Source organism: Aquila chrysaetos, chromosome 10 (genome assembly GCF_900496995.4).
Source record: "Aquila chrysaetos chrysaetos chromosome 10, bAquChr1.4, whole genome shotgun sequence".
Classification (NCBI taxonomy): domain Eukaryota; kingdom Metazoa; phylum Chordata; class Aves; order Accipitriformes; family Accipitridae; genus Aquila; species Aquila chrysaetos.
The window spans coordinates 15,414,639-15,440,092 of record NC_044013.1 but is presented as its reverse complement, the minus strand read 5'-3'; the positions used below and the strand labels follow the sequence as shown (position 1 = coordinate 15,440,092).

General features: G+C 37.5%; 1 protein-coding gene across 21 annotated transcripts in view; it reads right to left on the bottom strand.

The window, feature by feature from the left end:
- DLG1 (discs large MAGUK scaffold protein 1) overlaps positions 1-25,454 on the bottom strand; it is a 172,919-nt gene that overhangs the window by 125,294 nt on the left and 22,171 nt on the right. Inside the window, exon 1 of one of the 21 annotated variants that reach the window (XM_030027217.2) lies at positions 20,851-21,383. The exons of the other annotated variants lie outside the window; for them this stretch is intronic. Within the exon in view, the coding sequence (XP_029883077.1) occupies positions 20,851-20,880 (30 nt within the window). The 5' untranslated portion in view covers positions 20,881-21,383. Of the gene's footprint in view, positions 1-20,850; positions 21,384-25,454 lie in introns of those variants that run through there. 21 annotated transcript variants of the gene reach the window in all.

Genomic DNA, 25,454 nt, shown 5'->3' with positions numbered 1-25,454 from the left:
TAAAAATCATCATCATCAATAACAAAAGAATACACCTTCTTTGTTTAGCTAAGTTAGGTTAAGTTTTTCTTGCAAGAACATTCAAATCCAAGGGTAGCCCCAAGTATAACAGAATCATGGAAGAACCTAAAAACCCCTTTATTTTCCTTCACCTGGCTGGGCATCACACAACAGTGTCTTGTCTGAAGAAATAGGGCAGAGCACAACTGAACATACTCAAACACCATACACGAAAAAGGAAAATATGCACAAGGGGAAAGAAAATAATCAGAGTACTGTCTCTTGCCAAACACAAGAATGTTTGTATCCCACAAAACAACCTTTTCTATGCACCACAGATCAACAATCCATCTTATTTCCATACCTCTACATAATAACATAATATCTCACTAAAATAATACACAGTCAAATGCATGCCAATTTCATGACAACAAATAAAGTCAAAGAGCCAAAAGCAGTTCTTGAATGTTGCAGAAATAGCTTTTTGCGATGCAGAAAATATAAGCTCTAATGTGCCATGGGCATAGAAGAATCAATAAGAGGAAGATATAGACTACACATCTACAAAGGATTCCATCAGTAAGACACAATAAGGAAGAGAAAGCTTAAGTAACTTCAGGCAATTACATCTACGTTGTTGATGAAGACTACATAAAACATCCGAATCTTTCAGCCATACATTTGCAGCTGTAAACAAATAAATTCATTACACTGCAAAACTGTCTTGGTCTTTATACAAAGATGAAACTTTTTACACATCTTGCTGCCAACATGCTTTAAAATACAATATTTAAGCTTGTAAAATTAAAATATATTCTTACATATTTTGCTGACTAAATCCAGAGATTTAACTGTAACGAAGGTTTCACTTGTTCAAAACAATTATTTGTACTCAAAGGCTTTTTAAATACACAGTTGTGAACATAAAGCTTTCTGAAATATGAACGTATAGGATGTTATCACATAGAGAAACATATGGAACAGAGGATATTTTGAAAGCTACTTTTGAGCTCTAAAGAAACATATACCCACTTATTTCACTATTGCTCTGATTTAGCTTGAAAGTTGAATTAATATTTCAAAATACAAAAACCAATTTATTAACACAGTGACAAAGCTGTTGATAAGGAGTTATGGCCATATTCTTCTTAACTATCTGTCAATAGTCCCTCCCAATTTATCAGTCTGTATTTTGTGTTCTCACATACAAGCTTGAGCTCCTACAGTCAGAGACCACAGTTTCCATGCTGATTATACAAAGCAACAATTTTTTAAACTGGGAGATTGCAAGGTACGTACAGTGCCAGGACTTCATTCAATGCTGCCACATAGACAGTCAAGAATATATCGGCATTCACAGAATATAGAAAAACAAAAACCTAAATTTTCTTCTTGCACAGGATGCTTCCACCTGGCATTATAAAAATGTTAAAATGACAGTTTTAAGTAGAACTATCTAAAGAAACCAATTAAAAACTTTTAGAAATTCATGTTTACTCAGAAGCATTACCAGTAAAAGCAACTGGTTTCATCCTTATGAAAACACAACGTAAGATGAATTGCCTTTATTTCAAGTTTTGTTTGAATGTTTACTTGGCAATAACCCATCTTTATGCATGGCTCCCATGTGCACAATAAGAATATCAACATCATTAAGATCTTTAATTTGTGAGCTAGACTAATTTTGTTATTATCATAAAATAAGAAAGCTCCTACTTCCAAGTCTCCCTGAGCAGTATGAATATGAGATAGAGAGAAGCAAGAGTTATGCAGCATCAAAAAAACCACACTACAACACTTTCAGAAACTTAATGTTTCTGTTCAGCACTTGCCAACTACTTCTGATTGAACACACATAGTACCCATTTCATCAATCCATGTGTTCCGCCTGTGTCAATACAACACAGGTTAGGAAACAGCAATCTCATGAGCAGCAAGACCTGGAGCTTTTAATGAAATAAGTAAGGGAAGGTCTAGCTTGACAAATGTACCAACTGTTCAGACTGCCAAACCAAAGGCGAAAAGGCTGTACTAACCTTTGTATTTCTTCAGAGAGAACATGTCCCTTAAGTATCACTGCAGGCACTTGTCAAGCTGGTGGGACTCTAGTTTAGGTCCCTCTTCCCCAGAAGCCTGAATTGATATACATCCAGGATACTTAATACAACCCAATCAAAAAAAAGAAAAAAAGAGAAAGATGCTTTTCAGCATGCAAATTATTTAAATCTAATAAACTCATTTTAACCTCTGCTCTGCATAACTTTGTCTGTATGGTCTTGAAAGAATACACAGAATTCCAAAATTAGCCTCTGTAAAGAAGCTTGGATACTGGTTTAAGATTACCTCATACTAACAGCTCTAATGTAATGGCTGTAACAATTCCTTACTCAAGGAGTAGTAATTTTATAAGCATTTTCTATAAGGTAAATGAAATTTGAGCACTAGTTTCATGACAACCAATGTCTGGTGCAAACTGCATCCATCAGTGCCCATGAAGCTCTCTTTGGCTTTGCAGTTCTTGCTCCCTTAAGTATCAGATGATCATCCAAGCCCATTTTGAGAAAGCAGCCAAAAAATGTACTGCTTGTTCCTGCATGCTCCTAAATTGCCAGAAAAATCATTTGCACAGTACTTTCAGGCAAACAGGTTTATTTACTGAAAACACCATGAGCTGAAAATTCCCCTTCTAAAGGGTATCTTTAACAGGAATCCATACCTTAGAACCACCTTTTTGTGAGCTTGGCAGGTAAACATGTTTGCAGGAGTTAAACTGGCAGCCACTGGTGCACCTCCAGTTCAGAACACTGATGTGCATCTGCCCTTCTTAAGAAGCTTAATACTCTAATATATAAAATTTGCCACGCCCACTCAATCTGACCCATATGTGCTGAAAATAATCATCACCAAATTCTCAAAAATTGAGAGAATCCTTTCTGTTGTTTTGACACCAACAACAGAAAAATATTTTCTGGGACAATTAGCATATTGTAAATACAGCTGTCTGTATCTTAAGTTTCCAAAATCTTGAAGAATACCACAGCCCCATTCACTTCAGAAGGAAGGGGAAATGTTACTTTGGAAAGAGGAATTGGATTAATAGTTGCATTTTTTAGAACTTGCCCCGCAACGGCATTTAAGCCCGGAACAGGTGCTATGAATAGAAACTTTTCAGTGGGTGTTTGTGATTTTTCTCCCAGTTTATTCCAAGTCTTAAATTGTTAAGTATAAGACAGATCTGGGACATCACTCCAATGAGGTCCTTCATAAGCCTTGATAAGTCAAGCCAAAAACCAGACAAGAATACTTTCCTTCCCAACTGAGTGACCATCATTATGGGCATTTTTATAAACTTGCTTTTTGGAGTTCTCTTCAGTCCAAAACAGAGGAGGAAAATACAATGCCATACCAGAGAAAGAACCCAGAGGTGTCTGTGTTATGACATCCTCTATGTGCAAAAATAATCAGGCTTCAAAATACAAGCTGCAAAGTAACAACAGACAAAAGAGCATTCAGAAGCAAAACTTCACAAAAAGCAGACCTTCCTGACAATTACCACTGGATAGAGGTCCTGTGTATTCGAAGTATGATTTCAAAGATATTTAATCATACCATTCAACTGTCTTATGCCCTGCCTCTTAGTAATTCTAACACTCCAGGTTAATTTCAGCCAAATTTACTGGAGGGATAGAGGTCTCTGAGGATATCAATCATCTGCAAGCTTCTTAGAAGTAGGTAGCAGGCAAGGGAATAAATATCAAAAAGTCCCCACCAAAGGAAGGCGGAGCGGGGAGGGGGGTAAGGCTGCCTAAACAACAACAGGCAGAATTTATATAATGAGAAAGATATTAAGAATATCAAACGGGGGGAAAGTACAGTAAAATGCTATATAGTAGCTTATATTAAAATAGTAGCACACCTTGACAAAAAGTTATAGGAAGTCAAGCTTTGTAAGGCAAGTATGAGGCCATTTCAAGTTTTGGAATTAAAGAGGCCCAGAGTAGAATCTCTTCCCCTTCTTCTGATGTTTTGAAAGTATTTCAGCACTACTGGAACATGCCTTTACATCTTTAGTTTCCACACAAGAAGTTCCTGAGACTTAGAAAGGTTACAGAATTGGCTAGTATGACTACCATGAAATCCAAAATCCAATGTTACTTTTTCCTAGCTGGAAACCACCAAAACAAGGAGAACATCCTCAAAACAGACCAGGAAAGGACTGAAAATAAATGGTTCCTTTTGAAGAACTTCAGGTTTGATCCAATAAAGAGGATGTAAATGCAGCAGATAGACTGAAGCCTACCTGACCTCCTCTGTTAAATTCACTGCAGAAAATTAATTTCATTATATTGGTAACATCTCTGTGAGGGAAAAAAAAAAAAAGGGTGACTGTATTCTGAATAGACTCTACTGTGATTAGAATACACCTTAACTAGGAAATCTCTAAAAATCAGAGTACTACGTTACTTCAAACATATTTAACATGTCTAGAAACAGTCTGTGGTAAGTTGACCCTGGATGGCAGGTAAGCACCCACGCAGTCACTCATTTGCTCCTGTCCAGAGGGATGAGGGAGAGAATCAGAAAGGCAAAAGCAAGGGGAGAAAGCTCATAGGTCAACATAAGTAAGTGAAGGGGAAGAAAACAACCACACATACAAGTGATGCAAGACAAATCACTAACCACCTCCCACCAGGAGACCGATGGCCAACCTGAGCAACAGCTACTTTGCAAAGACTTCCCCCCAGTTTTATTGCTAAGCATGATAAAAAATATGGAGTATCTTTTTGGTCAGTTTGGGTCAGTGTGTCCCCTCAAAACCTTGTGCCCACACCCAGCCTACTTGCTAGGGCAGTAGAGTGAGAAACAGAGGAGGTCTTGACACTGTGTGAGCATTATTCAGCAATAGCTAAAACATTGGTGTGTTAATCAACAGTTTGTCACAATCTAAAACACAGCACCATATGGGCTGCTGTGAAGAAAATTAACTCCATCCCAGCCAAACACAGTACCAGTCTGACCTGAAAAGTCCTTTAAAATTAAGAACGGCGATATATTTGCATTCAAAAAACATTGCTGAAATCACTCTTAGAATAAAAGTATGTGATTATTCTAAAGTTGCCTTTGATGTGTTGCTCCCATCTGTCCACAGAGGAGAAAAAAGTATATGTATTTAGCCCCAGATAGCTCCATCCAACCCTCAAAAAGATTTCTAGTGAACAACAGACACTGAATCCCAAAGATAAAACTGATAAACTATAAAAGCCCAGCAAGTTACAGACCTTCTGAAAGACCCAAAAGCTTTACACCCTTGTCTCATCCCTTCCCCACACCCTCAATGAAGCTTCCACCCAGTTTGTATTTGAAATGGATAGACTCTAAACTCAAGTGATAAAGATTATTAGCCAAAAGAGGTTATATTTTCAAGGCTATACTCAGTGCGAAAGATTCAATCCAGCAGGGTGTGATTACCTCGGAGTGCTTTCACCAGTGTAAAGACCAGGCTGGAACAAGGATCTAATTTATCACTCTGGGTTATTCCCTGTAGGACCCAGGATGATTAGGCTAAGCATATCCTCCAAAACATCATTTTCCTTAAGAATCTACTGGACTGAGACAGAAGGCTAGCTTGATTCAGACTATCATGCAGGAACTATTGGGGGGGGACGACAGTGATGGGAGGAAAGACAATGTTTTCGAGGTTTATTCCAGAATTGATAACCTATGAAGATCCTTCAGCTACTGAAGGACTGCTCAGAATCTCAGTCATCCCAGCCTATCTTTTTGAAAGACCTCCTTTTCGGTCTTTCAGTTTTCGGTAGTGTAATACCTTTTAAAAGCTCCATGCAATGTAGCTCTGCTGCTGAGTAACTCTCAAAGTATTAATCAAGCATCTGCACCTCCACTGGAAAAATAAGGGCACACAGGTAAAAAACAAGTGAAAATGAAGGAGAGGAAATATACTAATAATACATGCCTTTTATCTGGTGAAGCCTCATACTACTCCAGATTCAATAGCCATTCAGGCTTCCTTAACACAACATGAAGAAAAGACTGCAATTTGACACGTTTCTGCTCTCCTCCTTTGATGTAGCACCAACAGAGTAAAAGCTAAGAGCCTCTCATAGCCAGTGGAGATGAAGTCCTTGCACAATACTAGTAACTTCCTTTTTTCCTCCACTGCAGCCAGTGAGAAGGTTGATCCCAGAGACAAACACAAATCAGTCCTCCAGTCCCGCTGCTTTAAAACAGTGAAAACAGATCATGCCTCAATTATAAAGTAGTTTACTGAGAGCAGGACAGAATCCAGGCAGCAATACTGTTCTGTTGATGCTCAAGTATCTGCCATACACTTCTGAGTACAAAGAGATCGCTAGCTTCTGTAAGAAACAACTGTTTTCAAAAAGACTTTCATACAACAAAGTTGGTACAATGCTTAAAGAGGAAATTCCTATAGTATATTTCTTCGGTCATTCTAACAGATTTGAACATTTCAAAAACAGAGATGACTCCTTCCTCTAAAAGGGAAAAGATCCACAATGCTACTATTCGACTCCAATGGATAAAAAAATTTACTAGCCTATAGTTTCAATTCATTGCAACTCCATCACTTCCTCCATCTTAAAATGCAAATCCTCTTACAGGAAGGAACTAAAATTGCCATCTCAACCCAGATGGGAAGGATACTGGTGATTTACACTTTGTTATTAACTGAGAACAGATAAGGAAGACTGTTATTGCCTGCAGGCCACTTACCCTCCTACCATTTTCTGGGAAACTAAAAGGTAAAGGGGAGAGTTGCAAGAAGGCACAGAACAGACAGGCAGAGACCAAGGCTTTGAAAAGCTTCTGACAGAGCCTCTTGAAGCTTTCTCATCCAGAAGTTAAGGACTCACAGGCAGGACAAACAGACTGTTACAAGGGTTGAAAATTTGCTGGACCACCAGGCTCAAAAGGTGACTGATAGCATGATACCTGGCTAGCAGCTGTAACAAGCAGAGCACCCTGAGAACAGATACTGGGGCCCATATTGCTCAACATTTTCATTAGTTGCTGGCATGATGACACACAGCACAGCCCAAGGAAACTGACATGTGACACTCCCTAGCTAAAGTGGCTAACACAAGAAATTGCAGGACCTTAACGCAGACATCTGACCTGAAGGACTGAGGCTGAAGGCAGTTCATGAAGCTCAACAAGGAGATGTGCCAAGTTCTGCAGCAAGCATAGAACAAACCCATGCACTGATACTGGGAATAACAGCTGTACCAAGAAGCATCTAATAGTTATGGGGGACAGCAAGCTGAGTAAGAGACAGTGCAAGTTATAAGCAGTTTAGGGTAGAGCCAATACTGCTAAAAAGTGAGTATCAATTCTTTGCAGTTTTTAAAAAGTAATTTTCCAAGTATTTCTGCTGTTGTTAGCAGATTCCTTCTCTTATGCAGTGCTCATTAATATGGTAGCCAGTGCAGTAACACACTCAGAGCTTGCAAATAAGGAGGAAATAAGTAATTAACAAGCTGGAAAAAACAAAGGGAGCGGGGTGGGGGGGTGGGGGGGTGGGCAGTGTTAAAAACTGAAAACACAAGTTACAACTTAATCACCATGACAGAACAGTTTAAGTGAGAAGTGTGGGGACTGTTACTTGAACTAAACTTGAGCTCCACAAAGGAATCTCAAATTACATTTTCTTATAGCAGGTTGAATTATCTTAATGCTAGCTAACAGAAATTAAAACACTTATTCTCACAGTAAAAATCACTGTCAAAGCCAAACTTTCCCAATAATTTGAACAGTGATGCTTTACATACTTTATTATTACCAAGTGCCACTACCCTGACCACAGGCTTACTCCAGTCTACCCTGGTTGTATTTCAGTTACTAATGCTTTCAAATCCTGTTTCTCCCCTCCCCCAAAACTTCATCATTTGAGAGAAGGCACAAGGAACACCCCTTACTATAGCAAAAACAGTAGGTACTTTGACTGGCAGTGAGGTCTGAACCTGCTGAAAGCAATCTTAAGAAACAGGTTACAAATATTTGTTTACTATTAACTCACAACTACTAAAGCATATGAAAATTAAATCATAGTTTTTAAGCTTACTGAAACATTTGCAACATCAGCAGCTTAAATCGAACTTAACTTTGGTTTAGATTTGTATCCACAGTTTATGAAGCAAACTTTCAAAATATTGATCCTAGATTCAATCCTACTTATTGACCCTAGAGCCTCTGCGTATTAAAACATGTTTCTAAACCACAGTACTTCAGCAGGAATCTAGGGCAACACATGCACCAGTCCTTAAGAAACACAAGCAGCTGTTGGCAAACTAATTGCACAACTCTTCAAAACTGAGTATTTCTTCTTAATATGTTTTAGCAAGATGCAATACCTTGCTACAGAAAAGAGTGCCCTACTTCAGCTTTGAAATTACTTCAGTTAGGACCCAAATACCTGAGTGAATGTGACAGCATGTTATAGCAAATGTAGGTCATTCTCCCCTTCCCTCTCCCCTCTATTGCCTTTAAAACACCTAGAAAATAGTACCTTAACTAAAAAGATAGAGGAGTTTTTAAACCATCAATTGGAAGAAAGCTATTAGCTCAGAACAGAGTTCCAATTTTAAAAAAAAAAAACTTGGAGAAAACCAGAAAAGTATCACTTCTCTGTATAATTTTGAAGTGTTCACAAATCTTGCCTACTGAAAAACATTTCTGATCATCACCCTCTGAGAAAAGTAGCAACAAAGATTGAAAAAGTACAGAGAAAAACAGTAAGGATAAAGACACTCACTGGCTTCCATTTGAGAAGATTGAACTGACAAAGCTCTTCACCTTATAAAGCAAGCAGCTAAGCATGGGAATATGATATGAAATCTTTAAAAAGATGAATGGCATAGAAAAGGCATATAAAAAGCAATTCCTATTTAAGACAACACGGGCATCGGCAGACAATTAAATTATCCAGCAGATGTTTTAAAGCAAACGAAAGAAACTACTGTAGAACTGATTGCGAAGGACATCAAATGTTCAAAAAGGAACTACAAAACAGTAAATCAAATGTAGACCACGGTCTAATAAAAATGTAGAAGTGTAATCACTATCTCAGGAAATCTTTAAGATGCTGCCTGCTGGAGTGGGACAGCAAGTGAAGTGGGCACTTGTCCTTCACTTACCATGTTTTTCTTAAAAGGAATTACCAGTCACACTAGAAACAGAGTCCTAGGCTACATGAAGTTTTTTGTCTCATCCTATACATGTTTTTCCATACATTACACTCTCCTCAGTTTCTGTGAGCCAACTGTTTAGAAGAAATTAAGAATTTCGCATTATTGTTTTTTTGTCAGAAAAATTCCTTTTTAGTCATGAACTGGAGGTTGTATGTATCTGGAGGTGACTTCAGGTAGTACATAGCAATCATGTCTCTCACTAACTTAACAGAGAAAGTATTTTTGATAGGAGTACAGGCACTTTAAACTACTCAGGAAGCAGAAGAGCACTTGTCTTGCTCTCTCCCCACAGCATCACAATCTGATCCATCAAAAAGCAGTCAGGTCACAACAAAGCAAACTTCAGTTCCTTTCACTTCAGTTTTTATGCCACTTCCACCACTGAAAAGAGGCTACGTGAGGCAATCAAGGAACTGAGAGATACTATCCTTATTTCAGGTAAAAGGTTAAAAAAAAAACCAAAAACCAAAAAAAAAAAATCTTTCAAGAGCAACTTTGAACCTGGAAAAGTCGTGTCCAGTAGAGTCCTATAATTTTCTTTTCAAACTATATTTCAGCTCCAAAGTGGTCTTTAATGCTTGGCACTCGAGTAATAGCATGAAAGCCAGGATGCGAGAAGGACTTCTGTCAACTAAACAAGTGCTAAGAGAGTAGTAACTCTTAGAAAAAAATAGTAGTTTGTTTGAAGTATATTTTAAACCTGTACAAGCTGTCTGTTGCGAAATCAGCTAAGACTTCATTTCTGCTGATATAGTAAAGGTTGAAAGATCAAGAAAATGAGAATGAGCAAGAGGGAGCCATGAGCAATCACAAAACTTAATTGTTTGATGAATTTACAATCTTGCTGAGAAGGCACAAGCAGAGGCCTTGCTTGATAGATAGGGCCGGAAAAGATAAGAACTGCCTTTGTTACAGGTGAGGAAGACTATGGAAGACCACCAGAGGAATAGTTTCCCAGAAAACTAATGAATATGTATAACATTTCTTGGAAATCTAGTGAATATGTATGTAGAACATGTACTTAACCTGCACAAGTAGGCCTGACGGTGTGCACGATAGATGGAGCGATCCCCTGTGCACCCAGCGCTGCAATAAAGAATGCCTGCTTTCTAAAACTCCAAGATCGAGTCTTAGAGAGTTTCTGAGCTGCTGATTTACGGTACCACTGCAAATTCTGTTACACATTGTTCAAAACTAACACAAGGTACAACTGAACTAAACTAACAGGAAACAATAAACAAGAGGAAGAATGTTGCTGCACACGACAGAGATGGGATATCTCAGTGGTTTCCGGAGAACACTCCAGCACAAGGAAAGCAGAAAGGGTTAACCAAGGCATTAATTATTGCTACATGCATTATGGGCATCAGAACACTCAGCTCCTTTAGCAACACCAAATCAGCTGGAGAGTAGGAAGTTCAAGATGGGAGAAACCCTTGCCAATTGAACTCTCACTTAACTCTTGGTTTGCGGTATTTGACAGACCTTCATTTTTAAAGAGTATTTGTACTCTGAAGGATTCAATTTGCATCACCTACTACTGGTAGAGCATCAGAGACTCAGAGCAACTCAAGGCTTCCACTGCGTGTCTTGAGTATTGGTTAAAGAGATGCTAAAACAATGACAAACAGGAACAACGAAAAGGGAAAGGGAAAGAAAATTACAGAAGGTTTAACGCACTTGTGCACTGTAGCGTCTACATAAGCCATACAATACAAAAAGCAGGTCAAAGTTTTCACATTTCTATTATCTTTACTTGATGTTTTAAGGGAAGTAATTCTACAGAGTTGAGGACACTGTCATAGCACTTGGGTTGCTGAGGACACACAAGTTTAAATTAAGAAAGGAAAAGGATACAAACAGTACTTGACAAAGTTTGCAAAAGCTCTTTAAAACATATCATGGTTTAGTGTCACCAGTTCTCATATTACAGGAAATCATTACCTCAGCTAATTAGGGCTGGGATAATCCAATTTTAACAAAAATTATTACATGCATATTTTTTTATAGTGCATGTGAAAGGATATTAACTGTATACAGGAATTCCCAAAATAATATAGGAATAAAAAAAAAAAATAATATCAACCAAGACTTTACAGCTTCATGATCAGCAAACCAACAACTTAATTCTAACTGTGTAACCTGTAAGATAATACCAAAATTCTGTGATCTTCTCTACCTTTCAAAAGGACCTCCTCACATATTTCAAATCTCGGAGGGCTGAGAAAGCCTTGCCTAGTTCTCTAAAGTGGAGATACCCGCATTGTCCCGCTTTTGTTAATCTGAGAAAAACACTTTACGGACAGTAGAGGGCAGCATTTTTCCACATCCACTCGAAAGCGTTTCTCTGCTTGCTAACAGCAGCATTTAAACATAAGGATGTAAAACACAAGAGTCTATAGTAAATCATATTCCTTTTTCCAAAGTCTTCATTTTACAGAAATATACTTCACAGCCTACAAAGACAAACCAAAAAAACTACTATGATATCCAAGTATCAGAATTGAAGCAAAGACAAAACTAGAGAAAGTACAAGTTGATTCTGCCAGAAAGATTTTCATTTTCTTCATTATAGTCACAATCTGTTACCAAAGTTGTTCCAACATGCTGTTTATAAATTGTGGTGCACTGGTGAACTGATGCACAAATACTCATTTTGATTTTATTCTCCGAATACATGAAGAAACATTGTAATTAATGGGAGGAAAAGTAAAGGTTTTTAGACTGCCAGTGAGTACTTAAGAAGTTGAAGCAATCCTATTTTGAAAGTAACTTTCCTGTTTAACATTATCAGATATGTACTTTTACTATCCTTTTGACAGGAGACTTACATTAGAATAAGCTACAAACAGTGCTTACACAATTTTAGATGACTAACAAACCTCATTTTTTGGTTCAACCCAATCTGATGCTTTTGCTTCAAAATTATGCAAAGTGAGACAGATCTTTCTGCTAGGCCTCTCAAACAACCTAAACCCTTAATAAACAACTTCATATGATCTTTAAAATCATCCAGCTACACCATAATGAGCTCATGTTATCTACATTATTGTTGTAAAAGGCTTTTATTGAACCAATTACTTTAGCAGCAAGGAACCTTTTAATTACCAGCTTTAATTTATTTTGGCTTAACTCTTATTTTTCTCATTTCAACATCTTCTCCTTTGAAAAGTCATTGCCATCTTTCGATTTTCAAAACATATTCCCTACCTTGTCAAGACAAGCTCTTCCAGCCTTTTTTCCCCCCTTCCTCCCCAGACAGCACTTCCCTCACCACTCTAACAGTACTTCCAGCTGTGTATGTACAATTTGGAGTGGCACTTAAATAACACTGTATAAAACAGTGTTAACATTGTCACAATCAATCAAAACAAGATCAGGAATGGAGTTACAAAGACCATGCTGCTTCCAGCCCAACCTCCAACTTCTCTCCAGTCACCTGAATTGCAGTTACTTGCATAAAACCAGCTGTGTACATCCGATCCTGTAAACAACCTATTAGGAAGTGAGGAATTAGAAAAGTTGATGAATTTCTCACCATACAAGAGATGATGCTTATTTCCAGGATATTTTCTACAAATAGCTTTTAAGATGCATTTATTAATAATGGGTCACTAACTTAACCACTCCTCCTCATCTTAACTGGAATTTTTATAGCGTATAAAGAGTCAAACTTCAATAAAAAAAAAAAAAAAAACATTGGCTAGCTAAAGTATTCCCTAGCCACCTTCTCAGACTGAAGGAAGATGGAGGCAGCAGGTAAAAAAGTTTCATGTAATAAACCTACTTTTGCCTTCTTGAGTTAAATTATTACTGATCTTAATCACAAATAGCAACAAAAAGGTGGTTTGGTTTTGCGGGAGGGGTTGTTTCTTTTTTTGTTTGGTTGGTTTTGTGGTTTGTTGTTGTTGTTTTTTTTTTTAAAAAAAACTGCAACAGCATCACCACTCCAGACTTCAGGATTATAACAGACTGTACCTGGTTTAACTACTATTGCACTTTTCTAAACTAAAGCTAAAGCTAAATCAAAGTAGATTTTCAGACTCAGTCATGTAATAAATAGTTGCATTTTACCACATGTAAATGAAAAGTTTTTCTTTTCCCCAAATAGAAAAATTGCAAATTGAAGAATAAGAAAGAAGCCTCCTTCTGGGTAAAACATTTACAAAAAGATACACGAATACACTATGAGTCAAACATGCATGATTTTGAATTACTATATATTTTCAAAGAAATATTGAGTGTACAAAAGTGAAAGGCCATCTTTTAATTAGAAAAGAAAAATGGACCAAGTTCATCATTACAATACTCCAAGGACTTAAACAGAGTTATTACAAAGATAAATAAAAAACAAGTGCAACAATGCAAGAAGCATAACTGTTCAGTTCCAGATTCACTGCAACCACATTTGGCCAACTCACCACCCCAGCAGTTGCAAGAGCCCAAGTCAGAAGAGCCATTGTAGTCTGCTTGAGAAAAAAGCTCTGGAGCTTGAGCTACACCACTTGCACATCACCTGTCACATATACATCTATCACAACATGCAAACAAAGCATTCCTCAGTGGTGGTGTCTTCACAAGCTAATAAAGGCACCCTTAATGCAGGTGGCTAAATGCAACTCACACTGACTATTTTTCCAATAAGAAAGAAAGATTAGGCCACAGAGGAATGAAAATTCACTGCAATGGAGTGCTCCATCTCAATGGCACATTTGAGAGAAACTTGAGTGGTGGCTGGCATACTCGGCCTCACCAAGATAAGGAAGCAGCCAAAATGTCCTCAACATATAATAGATGTGGGCACAAGTAAACCCACTGTTAGAGTACACACAAAGACCAAATGAAGGAAGTAATTACTGTTCTCATGTTTTCACACAAAGGAGAGGAAGGACTCATTCTTCCAGGCAATATCAGTTTGTCACTAAAACACCCTAAGGACTGTTCATTCTCTGTTGGGCATTTAGATGAGTTCAGAAAATGCTGATGATTTCTGCCCACACTGACCTTTAAGACAGCAGCCCTCAGTTACACTTTTAGTATGTGTTAGAATTTCATTAAAGCGTGTCCTTCCCTCCTCCAAACCCAAGATGTGGCAGCGTATAGTCTTCAAAGAACCATCTATTAAAAATAATAATTAAAAAAAAAAAGCACCACCACCAAAAAAAAAATAAACCACCAAAACCAAACCACCACAAAACCCACCAAAAACCCCCACAAAAATTAACAAGGCTGAGTATCACTTAAACAGCAATAGTTCACCTGAAGATGTCTTCAATGTTTTACTTTTTTTTGGTCTGGTAAATACCAGTCCTAGGAATAAGATTCAAGTAATGTTATTACCACTTATGAAAGTATGAGTAATACCCACTGACAATAAATTAGGCTATGATTAAGCCTCGAAAAAAGCATAAAAGCACACCTCATGTTAACAAAGCCCTGGTGCAACTTAAGGCATTCACAAAAGAGAAGTGATCAAGCACAGTGCCAGCTAATAAAACAAAACTGACTAGTGGCATACCAGATAATCAGCCAGTGAGCTCAGCCATCCTGAAATGCCCTTAGAAGTAAGAGGAGCCTTTTGGGGTTTTTGCCATCAAGAAATTTAAATACCTCTGCCTACTGAAGGAATCGTGTTGGAGACCATATGTCCAACTACGAACAACCCTATGTTTATTCACCCACTGGTTTCTCCCACTGTTTTCATTACAACAGGAAACTATGCCAAGGCTGTTCACTGAGGGTCCAGTTCCATGAGCAGCAGCCAAACAGAGCAAACATTTTTATTTTGCTGAAGAGAGAATCACTGCTCTCCTCCCCTTCTCCTTCCAAAAGTGTTGAGCTGTTAAGTCTTATCATTTTACCTGGCTTTTCACAGGCAGCTGAGTCAATTTAACTGCTCAATACTTTCCAACTCTCCATCCCAGCAGCTACCTTTTCCATGAGCTGCTTTCATTCACTAGCCAGCAGAAAAGCACATCAGGTTCTACTAGATTCCTAGTAGGTGAGCAGTGAAGAAAAGGAGGCAGAAGCACGCTCAGTAGCAGCAGCCTGATAGATCAGTTCACTGTCACACAAAGCCAGAGATTGAATTCTCCTCCCATAGTAAACAAGGACAGCAAAGCAAAACTAATCAGGAATGAATGTTTCAATGCTCTGCTCCCATTAATCCTACCTGGAAAATTACTCAGGTTATGATCATCAGCTCCTCTGAAATAAACCCACACAGTCCCAGGCAGGCAAATGGAGTTATGAAAATGCTTTGAAGGGGTCTTATTTATAGGATTGATCTCAGAGAGTTATTCTCCTTTTTCACTGCTGTATTCAGCATCTCCAACCTAAACATTCCATACCGTGTTCTCAGCATCGGTCCACAAGTTGTACAAGTAAACTGCTGGAAATGCTGGTATTTTACAGGCATTTCTTTTATCTGTTCTTCAATCAATTCCTAACCAAACATGCCCAGAACTGGTGCAAGAACCAAATATAACTCATTTGTCACTTATTTGTAGTATTAATTAGCAGCTTTTACTTTCAGAACAGGAGATGAAAGAAGTACGAACTTAAACACAGACTCAAGAGCTTCATATAAGATTCATCAGCCTCATATAAGTATCTGGGGTATGTGGTATCTAGTTTCTTAGGGCATGCAAACTCGAACAAATACAAACTTCACTGATGTGTCTGCCTGAAAAACCACACAATTCTAATAACTTCTGGTTTATCAATTAAATGACCCTGCATACTTGCAGTCATTTAGAAAGAACAAGCAAACACATGTAAACAAAGATTATCTCTGGAGATGCTCTGTATTTGAAGTACATGCCACAGATTTATACCTTTGTTTTGTATTCTATGTGCATTTCGGTGAGACTAGACAATCCACGTAAGAGAGCCAAAGATTACTACACAGCAATTGCCTCCGGCCCAGGAAGTCCTTGAGTCCTAAACTGTTGGTGGTTGGGAGAATACCAAATAGCATGTTAAGAGAATGGTAACTCTGAATTTAAGAGAACACCCTTAAAACGAAGTTAAATGCAGAAAGCTTGTAATTGATACACAGTAGGAATGTAAACTTTTACTAATGGTTTGTCTTAAGTTAGTCTATTTTCTCATGCTTTCTTAGTACAGATTTTCAGATTTTGCATATCAGGTCCCTTTATCGTTTCCACCACTGTCACTCTCTGCCACCGCCAACTTTTTCACTATCAGTGTCCTCACTCATCACCTTCAAACATATTCATCTTCAAAACTCAAACAAGCCACCTTCTGTTCCACCCATGGAATCCAAAATATAGTATTTCTTAAGTTCTTTAGCTATGACCTCTGGATTTAACCAACCTCATGCTATCTTGTGCTGCACTGGGCTTCTTTATTGGCCACATAGGGGTTAGAAGCGTGATGCCCCGCCCAAGTCCATTCTGTGTATTAAAACTTCAAACTTTTTAAAGGCTTGTTCATGACCACAAATACACACAGTTGGGACATAATTTCTCCTGGCATGACCACAAGATCAGTATTCTCTGCTTGTATCCCTCATTGTTTTTGTCAAATACCCTTTAAACCCACCTATGGCATACATTACCCACACACTTGGTCTCCTATTCCAAATGAAAGTTAGTCAATCCTTTAGTCTGCAGACAACCATCCTTGATTTTGACACTTACCATCTAGTAGGCAGCTGTTTCCTTGGCATTGCATTATACTTCAAGATTACACGCAAGAGCAATTTCATACCATCTGCTGACACTGCCAACACTAGTGATGCACCATTTTCATTTCCCAAAGTTTTCATGATGACTGATTCTGCACGCATTTCTTCAACACTATAACCAGATGGCATATCAAAGCCAAGTGGTGTACTATTAGCACTACTCAATTGGCTCACCAGATAACTATGATTTATATACAATCCAATCAAACATGTTTGGAAAGCAATTTGCTTTTTAGTGAGGACATGGAATGTTGGCAAAATGAAGTTCCCTGCCAAAACCCATCATGACACATCATTCACATGTGCCAACTTGGAAGGGCTGTTGCAGACTATTTAGCACTCATGGTATTTCTTAAGCTTTTAGTGTAATAATTTCCCATATAACTGCATTTCCATCTCTTCTACAATTTTAAGTTCACCAATTTCTATATTTTGCTCCTCCACTTTAAGAAAGCGTCCTGCTTTGGGCCCCCCAAGTAATTTCTGCATCAAGTTTATACATAAAACCTTAGATTTTAATTGTTTCCATTTTCACACAATTGCCTCTATCACATTTTATTTCCTACCAACATCAGAGTTTTTAGATTTTACGCACACAGTACCTCCAGAAGGTTAAAACTTGCATTGTAACCTCTCCTTATGCTTTTTCAAACACTTGTTAGATCCTACCTGGAATATAAGAACAAGTACAGTGAAGAGCCACCAAGATGGTCAAGTGGCTGAAACACAATGAAGAAAGGTTCACAGAACTGGGCTTGTTCAACCTCGAGAAAAGGCAGCTTTGCAGCAGCTAGTAGCAGTCTTCTAATGTATAAGAGGTTACCAAGAAAACAAAGCTTGGCCCTTGCTGTGCGCAGCAGGAAGAAAGAAAACCTTAAACTGAGACAAGGCGAGGGGGTTTACAAAACCTAATCAAAGCTTCAAGTAATCTGGTCTGATGTTGATGCTGACCCTGCTTTAAGTAGGTAGTTGGACTAGATCACTTCCAATGCAAGAGATTCTGTCATTCATTCCCTTTTGCACTTGCAACTGGTAGATGAGGAGGCACAATTCACTTCAGTTGAGGGAAATTCTGAAAACTGACAATAATAACAATGGTACACTCTGAACTACAGTACACTGCACAACCAAGTGAGGCGATCTGCAGTAATCACACAAGCTCAGTGTCATCTTTCCAACTTCAGCCACACTGGCTGTGCTCCTGTGTTCAGGCACCATGCAGCCTCCCACCTTGTGCAGTCACATCACTGTGCTCACCCAGAACAGAGATGACCAAGAATTTATGAGGACTCATGACTTCTAAGTTTAACAACTTGGGAAAAAGCCTTCATCCTTCTCCCTTGGTAATAGGCTCATGCATCATACATGCTTCCCCTCTCCCAAGGCACCAGGTTTTAGCTACTGTCAGAAACAAGGTACCAGACTAGACTAATACTGCTCTGGTATAGTCCAAGCAGCATGCTTCTTGGTATTTTTAAACAAAAAGTGGTACAAAACAGTCATTCTTTTGCACTAGTCTTACTAGAAATATTATTTGAAGAAATCTTACATCACTTTAAATTCAACTGTTTTACTGAAAGTATACTACTGAACAAGCAAACTAAGAATGCTGAAAAATTGCTTTTCTGGAAAATTTAATGATTTTTCATACTCTGTATTTTAAGTGCCATGAACTCATTTAAAACTGCTACTTAAATAAAAATCATTACTGTAAGCTCAGCCCACGTGCCTGCTCTTAATAGTATCCATGGTTGCAGTGATGCAAATTTGCCTACCTACATCAAACCAAATGTGCCCACATAAGGAGAAAAAAAAAAACCCTGTATTAATCAGTACTCTTTGCACTAGATTATGGCAAAAGTAAACCAGTTAGACCTTAGAAGACAGGATAGAAAGTAGTTTAAGGACCTGTTCGCCCATCGTGACTAGATCTTAATTCTGAATGAAGTAAAACAGAATTATCAAAGATGAAATTATGAAAGATTTCTCAAATTTGTTCGAAATTTCATTTCACTGACCAAATTCTTCTCTTCCCTATTCAGAAATAAAGAGTAGCAATGAATTGTTTCAAATACTCCTCCACTCAAGGTGGAGTAAGGGGAAACATTTAACACTATTACAAATCCTATCATACATTTCTTTAATGCCAATTTCAAAATTGCCTTACTTATATGCATTCATTTTCCTTTACGTTTGAGAAATAGTTTACGCACAAAACCAAGGAATGTGTTTTTCATTAGACTACAACTTTCAAGTCATCAGATGCACACACGTTCACAGGGAAGCAAACAGTTCTTTCATAAGCCCCACTTTAAACAGCTTTAGTTGAAGCAACAAGGTACTACAGGAGCATTTAGTTAAATGAGGCCAAAACTTCACATGAAACAGGCAGGAAGTATTAAGTGCTCATAACTCCAGGTGGAAATGCATGATCAGTCTAAGCCCATCTAAGACTATGCTGTGCAGTGAGGATGATCTCTTTCCTCTCCCGTGCAGCATTTCTGTGAGCAGTCTTACTTGCTTCGCACTCACAGAGCTAGGCTAATCATACTAAAAAACAATACTTTTTTTCCTAGAATACGTTTTCTATAGGCTTAACTTTCCATAGAAGTTGTCTTTCTGCTCTTAGACAAGTAGATATGGGAAGGTAAGAAAATGTACCAAGTAAAACTAAAGTTGAGCAGTTCAATTATAAAAATGACAGCACTGCCCCTCCCTTTTTTAAAATGAGCACAACAAAAGTAAGGTACTTATCAATATGACCAAAGTCAAGGAATTAATACCCGATCCTAATCTCACTGCACAAAAGACAATATTCTAAAAGAAATAAGCAGAAATGCCACAAAGGAATGTTATTAATCAAACGTGTTTTAAAACGGTGTGTTTCACTTCCAAAAAAATCCAACAGTTCAGACACTATAAAGACTCCTTTACTGGTGAGAGACAAGGTAACTTCACCCATTCCAATCAGCCTATGCTTCCTTGTGTCAAACAGACCAACAAGCATCTTGACCTTTTCTTTTATAAAAGCTATCACTAAACCCACATAAATATTCTCAAAGATGTTCAATTTTATTATACTCCTTGAGAAAGACATTTGTATGAACAAGTTTTATGGCTTCAATTATCCACAAGAATGCTAGAAGTCAAAGTAGCTTGTTAAAAAAATTAAACCTGCAACTATTTGAACATCCAGGAAAAAGGAAGCAATACAGAACAACAGTTTACCACTTGCAGGAAAATAAAAAGCTTCCAAGAAACAAAATTCACCAAGTCAGTATTTCATAAGCACACTACTAATTAATTTTGTTTATACATCGGATTTTCTCTTTAGCAGTTACAAGTGGACTGTATTAAAAATAATAATACATAAAACTTCATCCTAGCACAGAAGTAATGACACTAAGCTATCTGGGTGTCTTCATCTCAAATCAGCAAGATGTCAAAATAACAAAGCATCTTGAAACTTATCCATCCCTAACAGGATTTCCCAGATTCATCATCTTCTCTTTGATGATTATTTTAAACATGTCCTGATAAAGGTTATGTAAAACATCATTTGGAATACCTCATTCTGGAATAAAAAGCAAACTACTATTTTAGCACATTTAAAGAGAGTGAATTTTTATAGAAGAGAGTCTTACTGCAGAATGACAAAAAAAAAATCATTCTACTACACTTGAGTTTTTCAATATGCGCATAATTAGCTCTTAGAAGAATTAACATCTATGATTGTTCTTAGCAACAGCTACTGAGTTTATTTTGTCAATCTGTGCAGTTAACATTAAAGAAAAAAAATCTACATTAGAAAACTGTTAAGACATTTTCATTACAGGTAGACAAAAACTGGAAGAAAGATTCAACAAGAACTTCCAAGATTGTAGGCATTAATCAAAAGCCTTATCATCTTACCTTTGTTGTTACAATGCATAAGCAATCCATCGTTTCAGCATAGCAGGTATCTTTCCAAACATTTAAAAGGTTTACTTTCAATCACAGCTAAACACCATCTCAACAGAATGAGAAAGGGCACACTTATTTAATAGTCAAAACAGTAGAATGCATGCCAGGTTTCCCTTTGGATTCAGAGGTAGAAACACCATGGAGAAAAAAAAAAAAAAGCAGGCTAGAATACAAATGCTTTAAGTTTCCTGAGAGATTCTTAACCTATTTTGATTATCTATGACTGAAAAACTTAAATTTATCCTTGAAAATATCCTACAAAAGATGTCAAAACCTATTCCATACCAGTTAAGTACCTCCTCGTATTCTATTTCATATAGTCTTCTTTCAGGATTACCTAACACATGAGCATCACAGGGACTCATTTGATGAAATGCAATACAAAATTATTTTACAGCAAAAAATCTCAATTCAGCTTTTCTTAGCCGGTTACAATTTCTGAAATGAAGCGTTTGTTCAAAAATAGTTTTGGTTGCAAGCATTTCTCCTCTAACGTCATTTCAGCATTTGCAGACTGCAAAATAACTGATTTCTTAGGCAGTAATGAATGGAATATTCCATGTAGAACAGGGAGAGAAGAAAGTGGCAAGGAAAGAGTAATGCATATTGCAAGAGAAATGCTATTTTGAGCCTTGAATTAACCTAGAATTTCATTTCTTTTTGTAAGGCTGTAATGCAGTGACAAGGCAAAGTTCGTATGCACAGGCATTGTCTTCTCAGCCTAATTAGCACAGCTGCAAAAAGTCAAACACTTGGGCACAAAAAAACCCCTTGAATGTACTATGAAACACTAAATTGACAGTTTCGTACGTTGGTATGAACCTTATTACATTAATTTCCCACAAGAGGCATTGAAAGCAACTAGTTAACTCAGTTTCTGCTATCTTGTCTTATTAGGTCTCCCACTGACACCTTTGCTACAAACACAATGAAGTATATTGAAAAAATGCAATAAATAATTTCATACTATTAAATCCCATCTGCATCATTTTGCTTTTAGCCCAACTGATTATATTTCACATCAGCCAACATCTCTAGAATGTACTAAGTATGTATCTAGAGCATTCTCACTATTCCCTTTATGTTTTCTGCAACTTTACTCCACTTGATTCCCCAGCTCTGCCATACATACAGGGGGAAGGCAGGGGGATGCTGGAAAAGAAGTTAAGAAATAAGGAAACTATTCTTCCTAAAATTACACATTTTGTTTTGCAGGCAGGTGGTACCTTTACAGGACAGAGGAAAAGGAAGACATTACAAAATCCTTCTCCGGTTTAAAAAAAAACAAAACAAAACAATAACCCAAAAACCAAACCATACCCAAAAAGCCCAAACCATTAAAGAAAAGATTGATTGCATGCTAGTAAAAACAACTCCATTCAGCTTGAATGGCATTTCAAGTAAATCTTACACCATTCAGCCACCAAGACCAGGATTTTTACCTTGTATGTCCAAGTCAAGCCAGAGATACTTTTCATTTTTACATTGTCTATAAAGTCTGCAAAGAATCTCTACTATGAACACCTAAGTGAAGTTTTTGCTGCCACAAAGCATCAGTGGGAAAGATATGCATCAGATTGATAAGGCTCAACCCAGACAGAAGTCTAGAAGTTCTGACTTCAGAAAGCAGAAAAGCAAGCACCAGTTAAGCTTACGGAACTCTCCTCTTTGTCAGAAAAGGATTAAAAAAAAAAATTTACTCTCATAGCTGAATGCACACGTGGTACCCCACATACAAATTATCCTTGAATTTCCTAAGTGTTCTCTTGGGAAGACTGTAAAGTTCAGAGAAACTAATGAAGTGCAAGCATCCAAAAAGGTAAGGGAAACTGAGGAAATGCATTTTTAGGTGACTTAGCACATGTCCAGTGTCTTGCCCAGAAACATCTTCAGTGACTAGTCCAAGACATACAGTCAGCCCACATGTATATTCCTTGCACAAACTTCAATTTAGAAGCCCCAATAGCACACGCAAGCTCTGCTTGTCCCTCATGTTCTATGAAGGGCAAAGATGAATGATACTTTCTCAGCACTCAAATTTCTCTCAGCCACCATGGTTCAAGATTAAGCTTCTGCAGACTAATCCTGGCTACAACCAGCTTATGTTCAGGGTCAATCACTTTCTTCTTTTCCCTCAATTTTTTATTCTCTTGCCTTCTTTGGGACTCTCTGAGAGCTAAGGATCATCATCATGCCATTTTTTTTTCCCCCCTCCCAATCACTATCATCCTTTTAACAAGACCTGAGGCCCATTAGTCTCGTCATACAAAGCACATAACTTCTTCCAGGTTGCCGATGCAGATCATGAGGCATGGAAAAGAGACCTATCCAAATAGGTGGGGAAAAGGCATTTCTTTGCTGAGGATTTGCGGAACAGACTGCTCATCATGAACAGGCACAGTAAACACTTCAGAGCAGAGGGCACAAAGAGAAAGTCATCTCATAACAAGCATGCTTGAAAAGTAGTAACACATCCACTGCACAAATCAGAACAGCACATACATCAAGCTATATTAGAGCCCTTTACCAATCACTGCACCACTACGATGGATTAAAAGCCCTTCTGGTAAGTGTCTGCACAGTTCTCTCAAGACCCATCTTCAGCTAAGCACATGTAACAGAATGTCCACACAGGAAAAAAAAAAAAGACACCAATCACACATATCATACTGGTAGAGCAAAAAATTTTGTAGCAAACACCAATATACATTTTCATAAATATAATACATAGATGCATAAGCACGCAAAGAAGAGAGCACTGTACATAATAAAAGTATTTCCTGGCCCAAAAGCAGTTTCTGCAGACCATTCATTGGAAATAGTGCACATAGGAGAAATAAATATTCAAAAAAGACTGACCAAGACTCAAACATTCATGAGGCTTATCATTGTCATTAAGAAATAATAATTTAGCTTCTTGAAGACAATTTTAAAACTCCTTGAATGAGCAAGCACGTGTTAAATTTTGGAGCTCAGATGAAACAGGTTTTTTCAAAATCAGAACTAGGTAAGGAAACCAGAACTAAAACTACTGGAATTAAACAACTTGGTAAAATAACTTAGAACCTTCTTTCCCTTAAATCATATTGTGAGGAGCAACAGAAAGGTATTAAAGGACACACCAAAACTTGAATCAAAATCATGAAATGCATGAAAAGTCTCATTTTTAATGCACTGAAGAGTAAGACATTTCCACATAGTACTGTTAGCCATTAAAATCACTATTATTCTACTGAATTTGTGAGAAGCATTGCAATATGTTCACGTCACTCATACTTATTGAAAATAAACCCTTCTGTCCTGTCAGCTCCAAGTGATCTCAGTAACAATCAGCAACAACTATTCTATACAGTTTGGCCAGAAGGAAAAAGTGCATTTCCATTCACCACTATTTGTGGCATTAATATTAAAAAAACAAAGCATGATTCTCATGTGAGAAACACAAAGGAAAGATTTTTTTTCTTGCCTTGAATTAGCTACCAATTCTTTCAGGTTATGTTTGGCAGTCACTTCTTGTGCTTTCACAGGCTTATTCTTTTTCCAGTGTGAGAGATTCTATCTACAAAGTCACCAGATAACTAAATAAAGGAAAATTCATGCACAGACAAACCACGCATAGAAATAAAATCATGGAAATGAAAACAATGCTTTGGAAAATACTGATTTTGCAGATAAATAATTTCTTTATCTATCCACAAATTTAAAAGTGCACATGGTTTAAATGCTAATTTGCTCTCAGATTCTATGAGAAAACCTGCATAACACACAGCTGTCACAGGTGTAACCAGAGAAGCAGGCTCAGCTCAGCTTTGCAAGGGTATGTCAATAGCCCAACCTCAGCATATTTGAGGAGGCATTTCAAAGACTCTGTAAAGATCAAGCACTATCATCACTGCAAGCATTTTCTCAGCTCCTTTAGTGAAGGAAGCATTAAAATTATAAGGTGCTGTAACCTAATTTATCTAGCTACCTTTGAACCTGGCCACAAGATGTAATTGTTACAAGTTAAAAAAAAATAAAAATAATAATTAGATACCAAATTCACATCATTTTTTGTAAGTTCTCTATTTACTTCTGAATTGAGAAAGGAAAGGTTTTAGAAATAGCAGATTTTTACTGCTTGTGTATTCATCCTGAACTGAGCACAGGATTTGTTTGTTTGCTTTTGCCTTCAATTTGACCAGAAGCCTGCCCCTGGAAGACTTTTTAGCTTTGGTTCAAAACTTACATTCTTTTATTTGTACAAACAGCCTGGATTTCAAGAATTGAAGGTGAAATACCTAGCAAGCCAAGTATCATTTCCCCACTGTAAAGTTAACACAGAGAAATATGAGGCTCCTGAGTGACCCAAGACTATACACTATTAGGTGCTCCAATAAAACAGCACACCATTTCTGCGGAAAAGGAATGGATAAAAATAATGGGCAATACACACATACGGATACAAGCATAAAGGACCAGTATGATAACAGGGAGTACAACAATCAGACATAGCATATCATCAAGCTAGCCAGTACTGAATCTTTATAAATATTAAGGCAAAGAAGGTATTT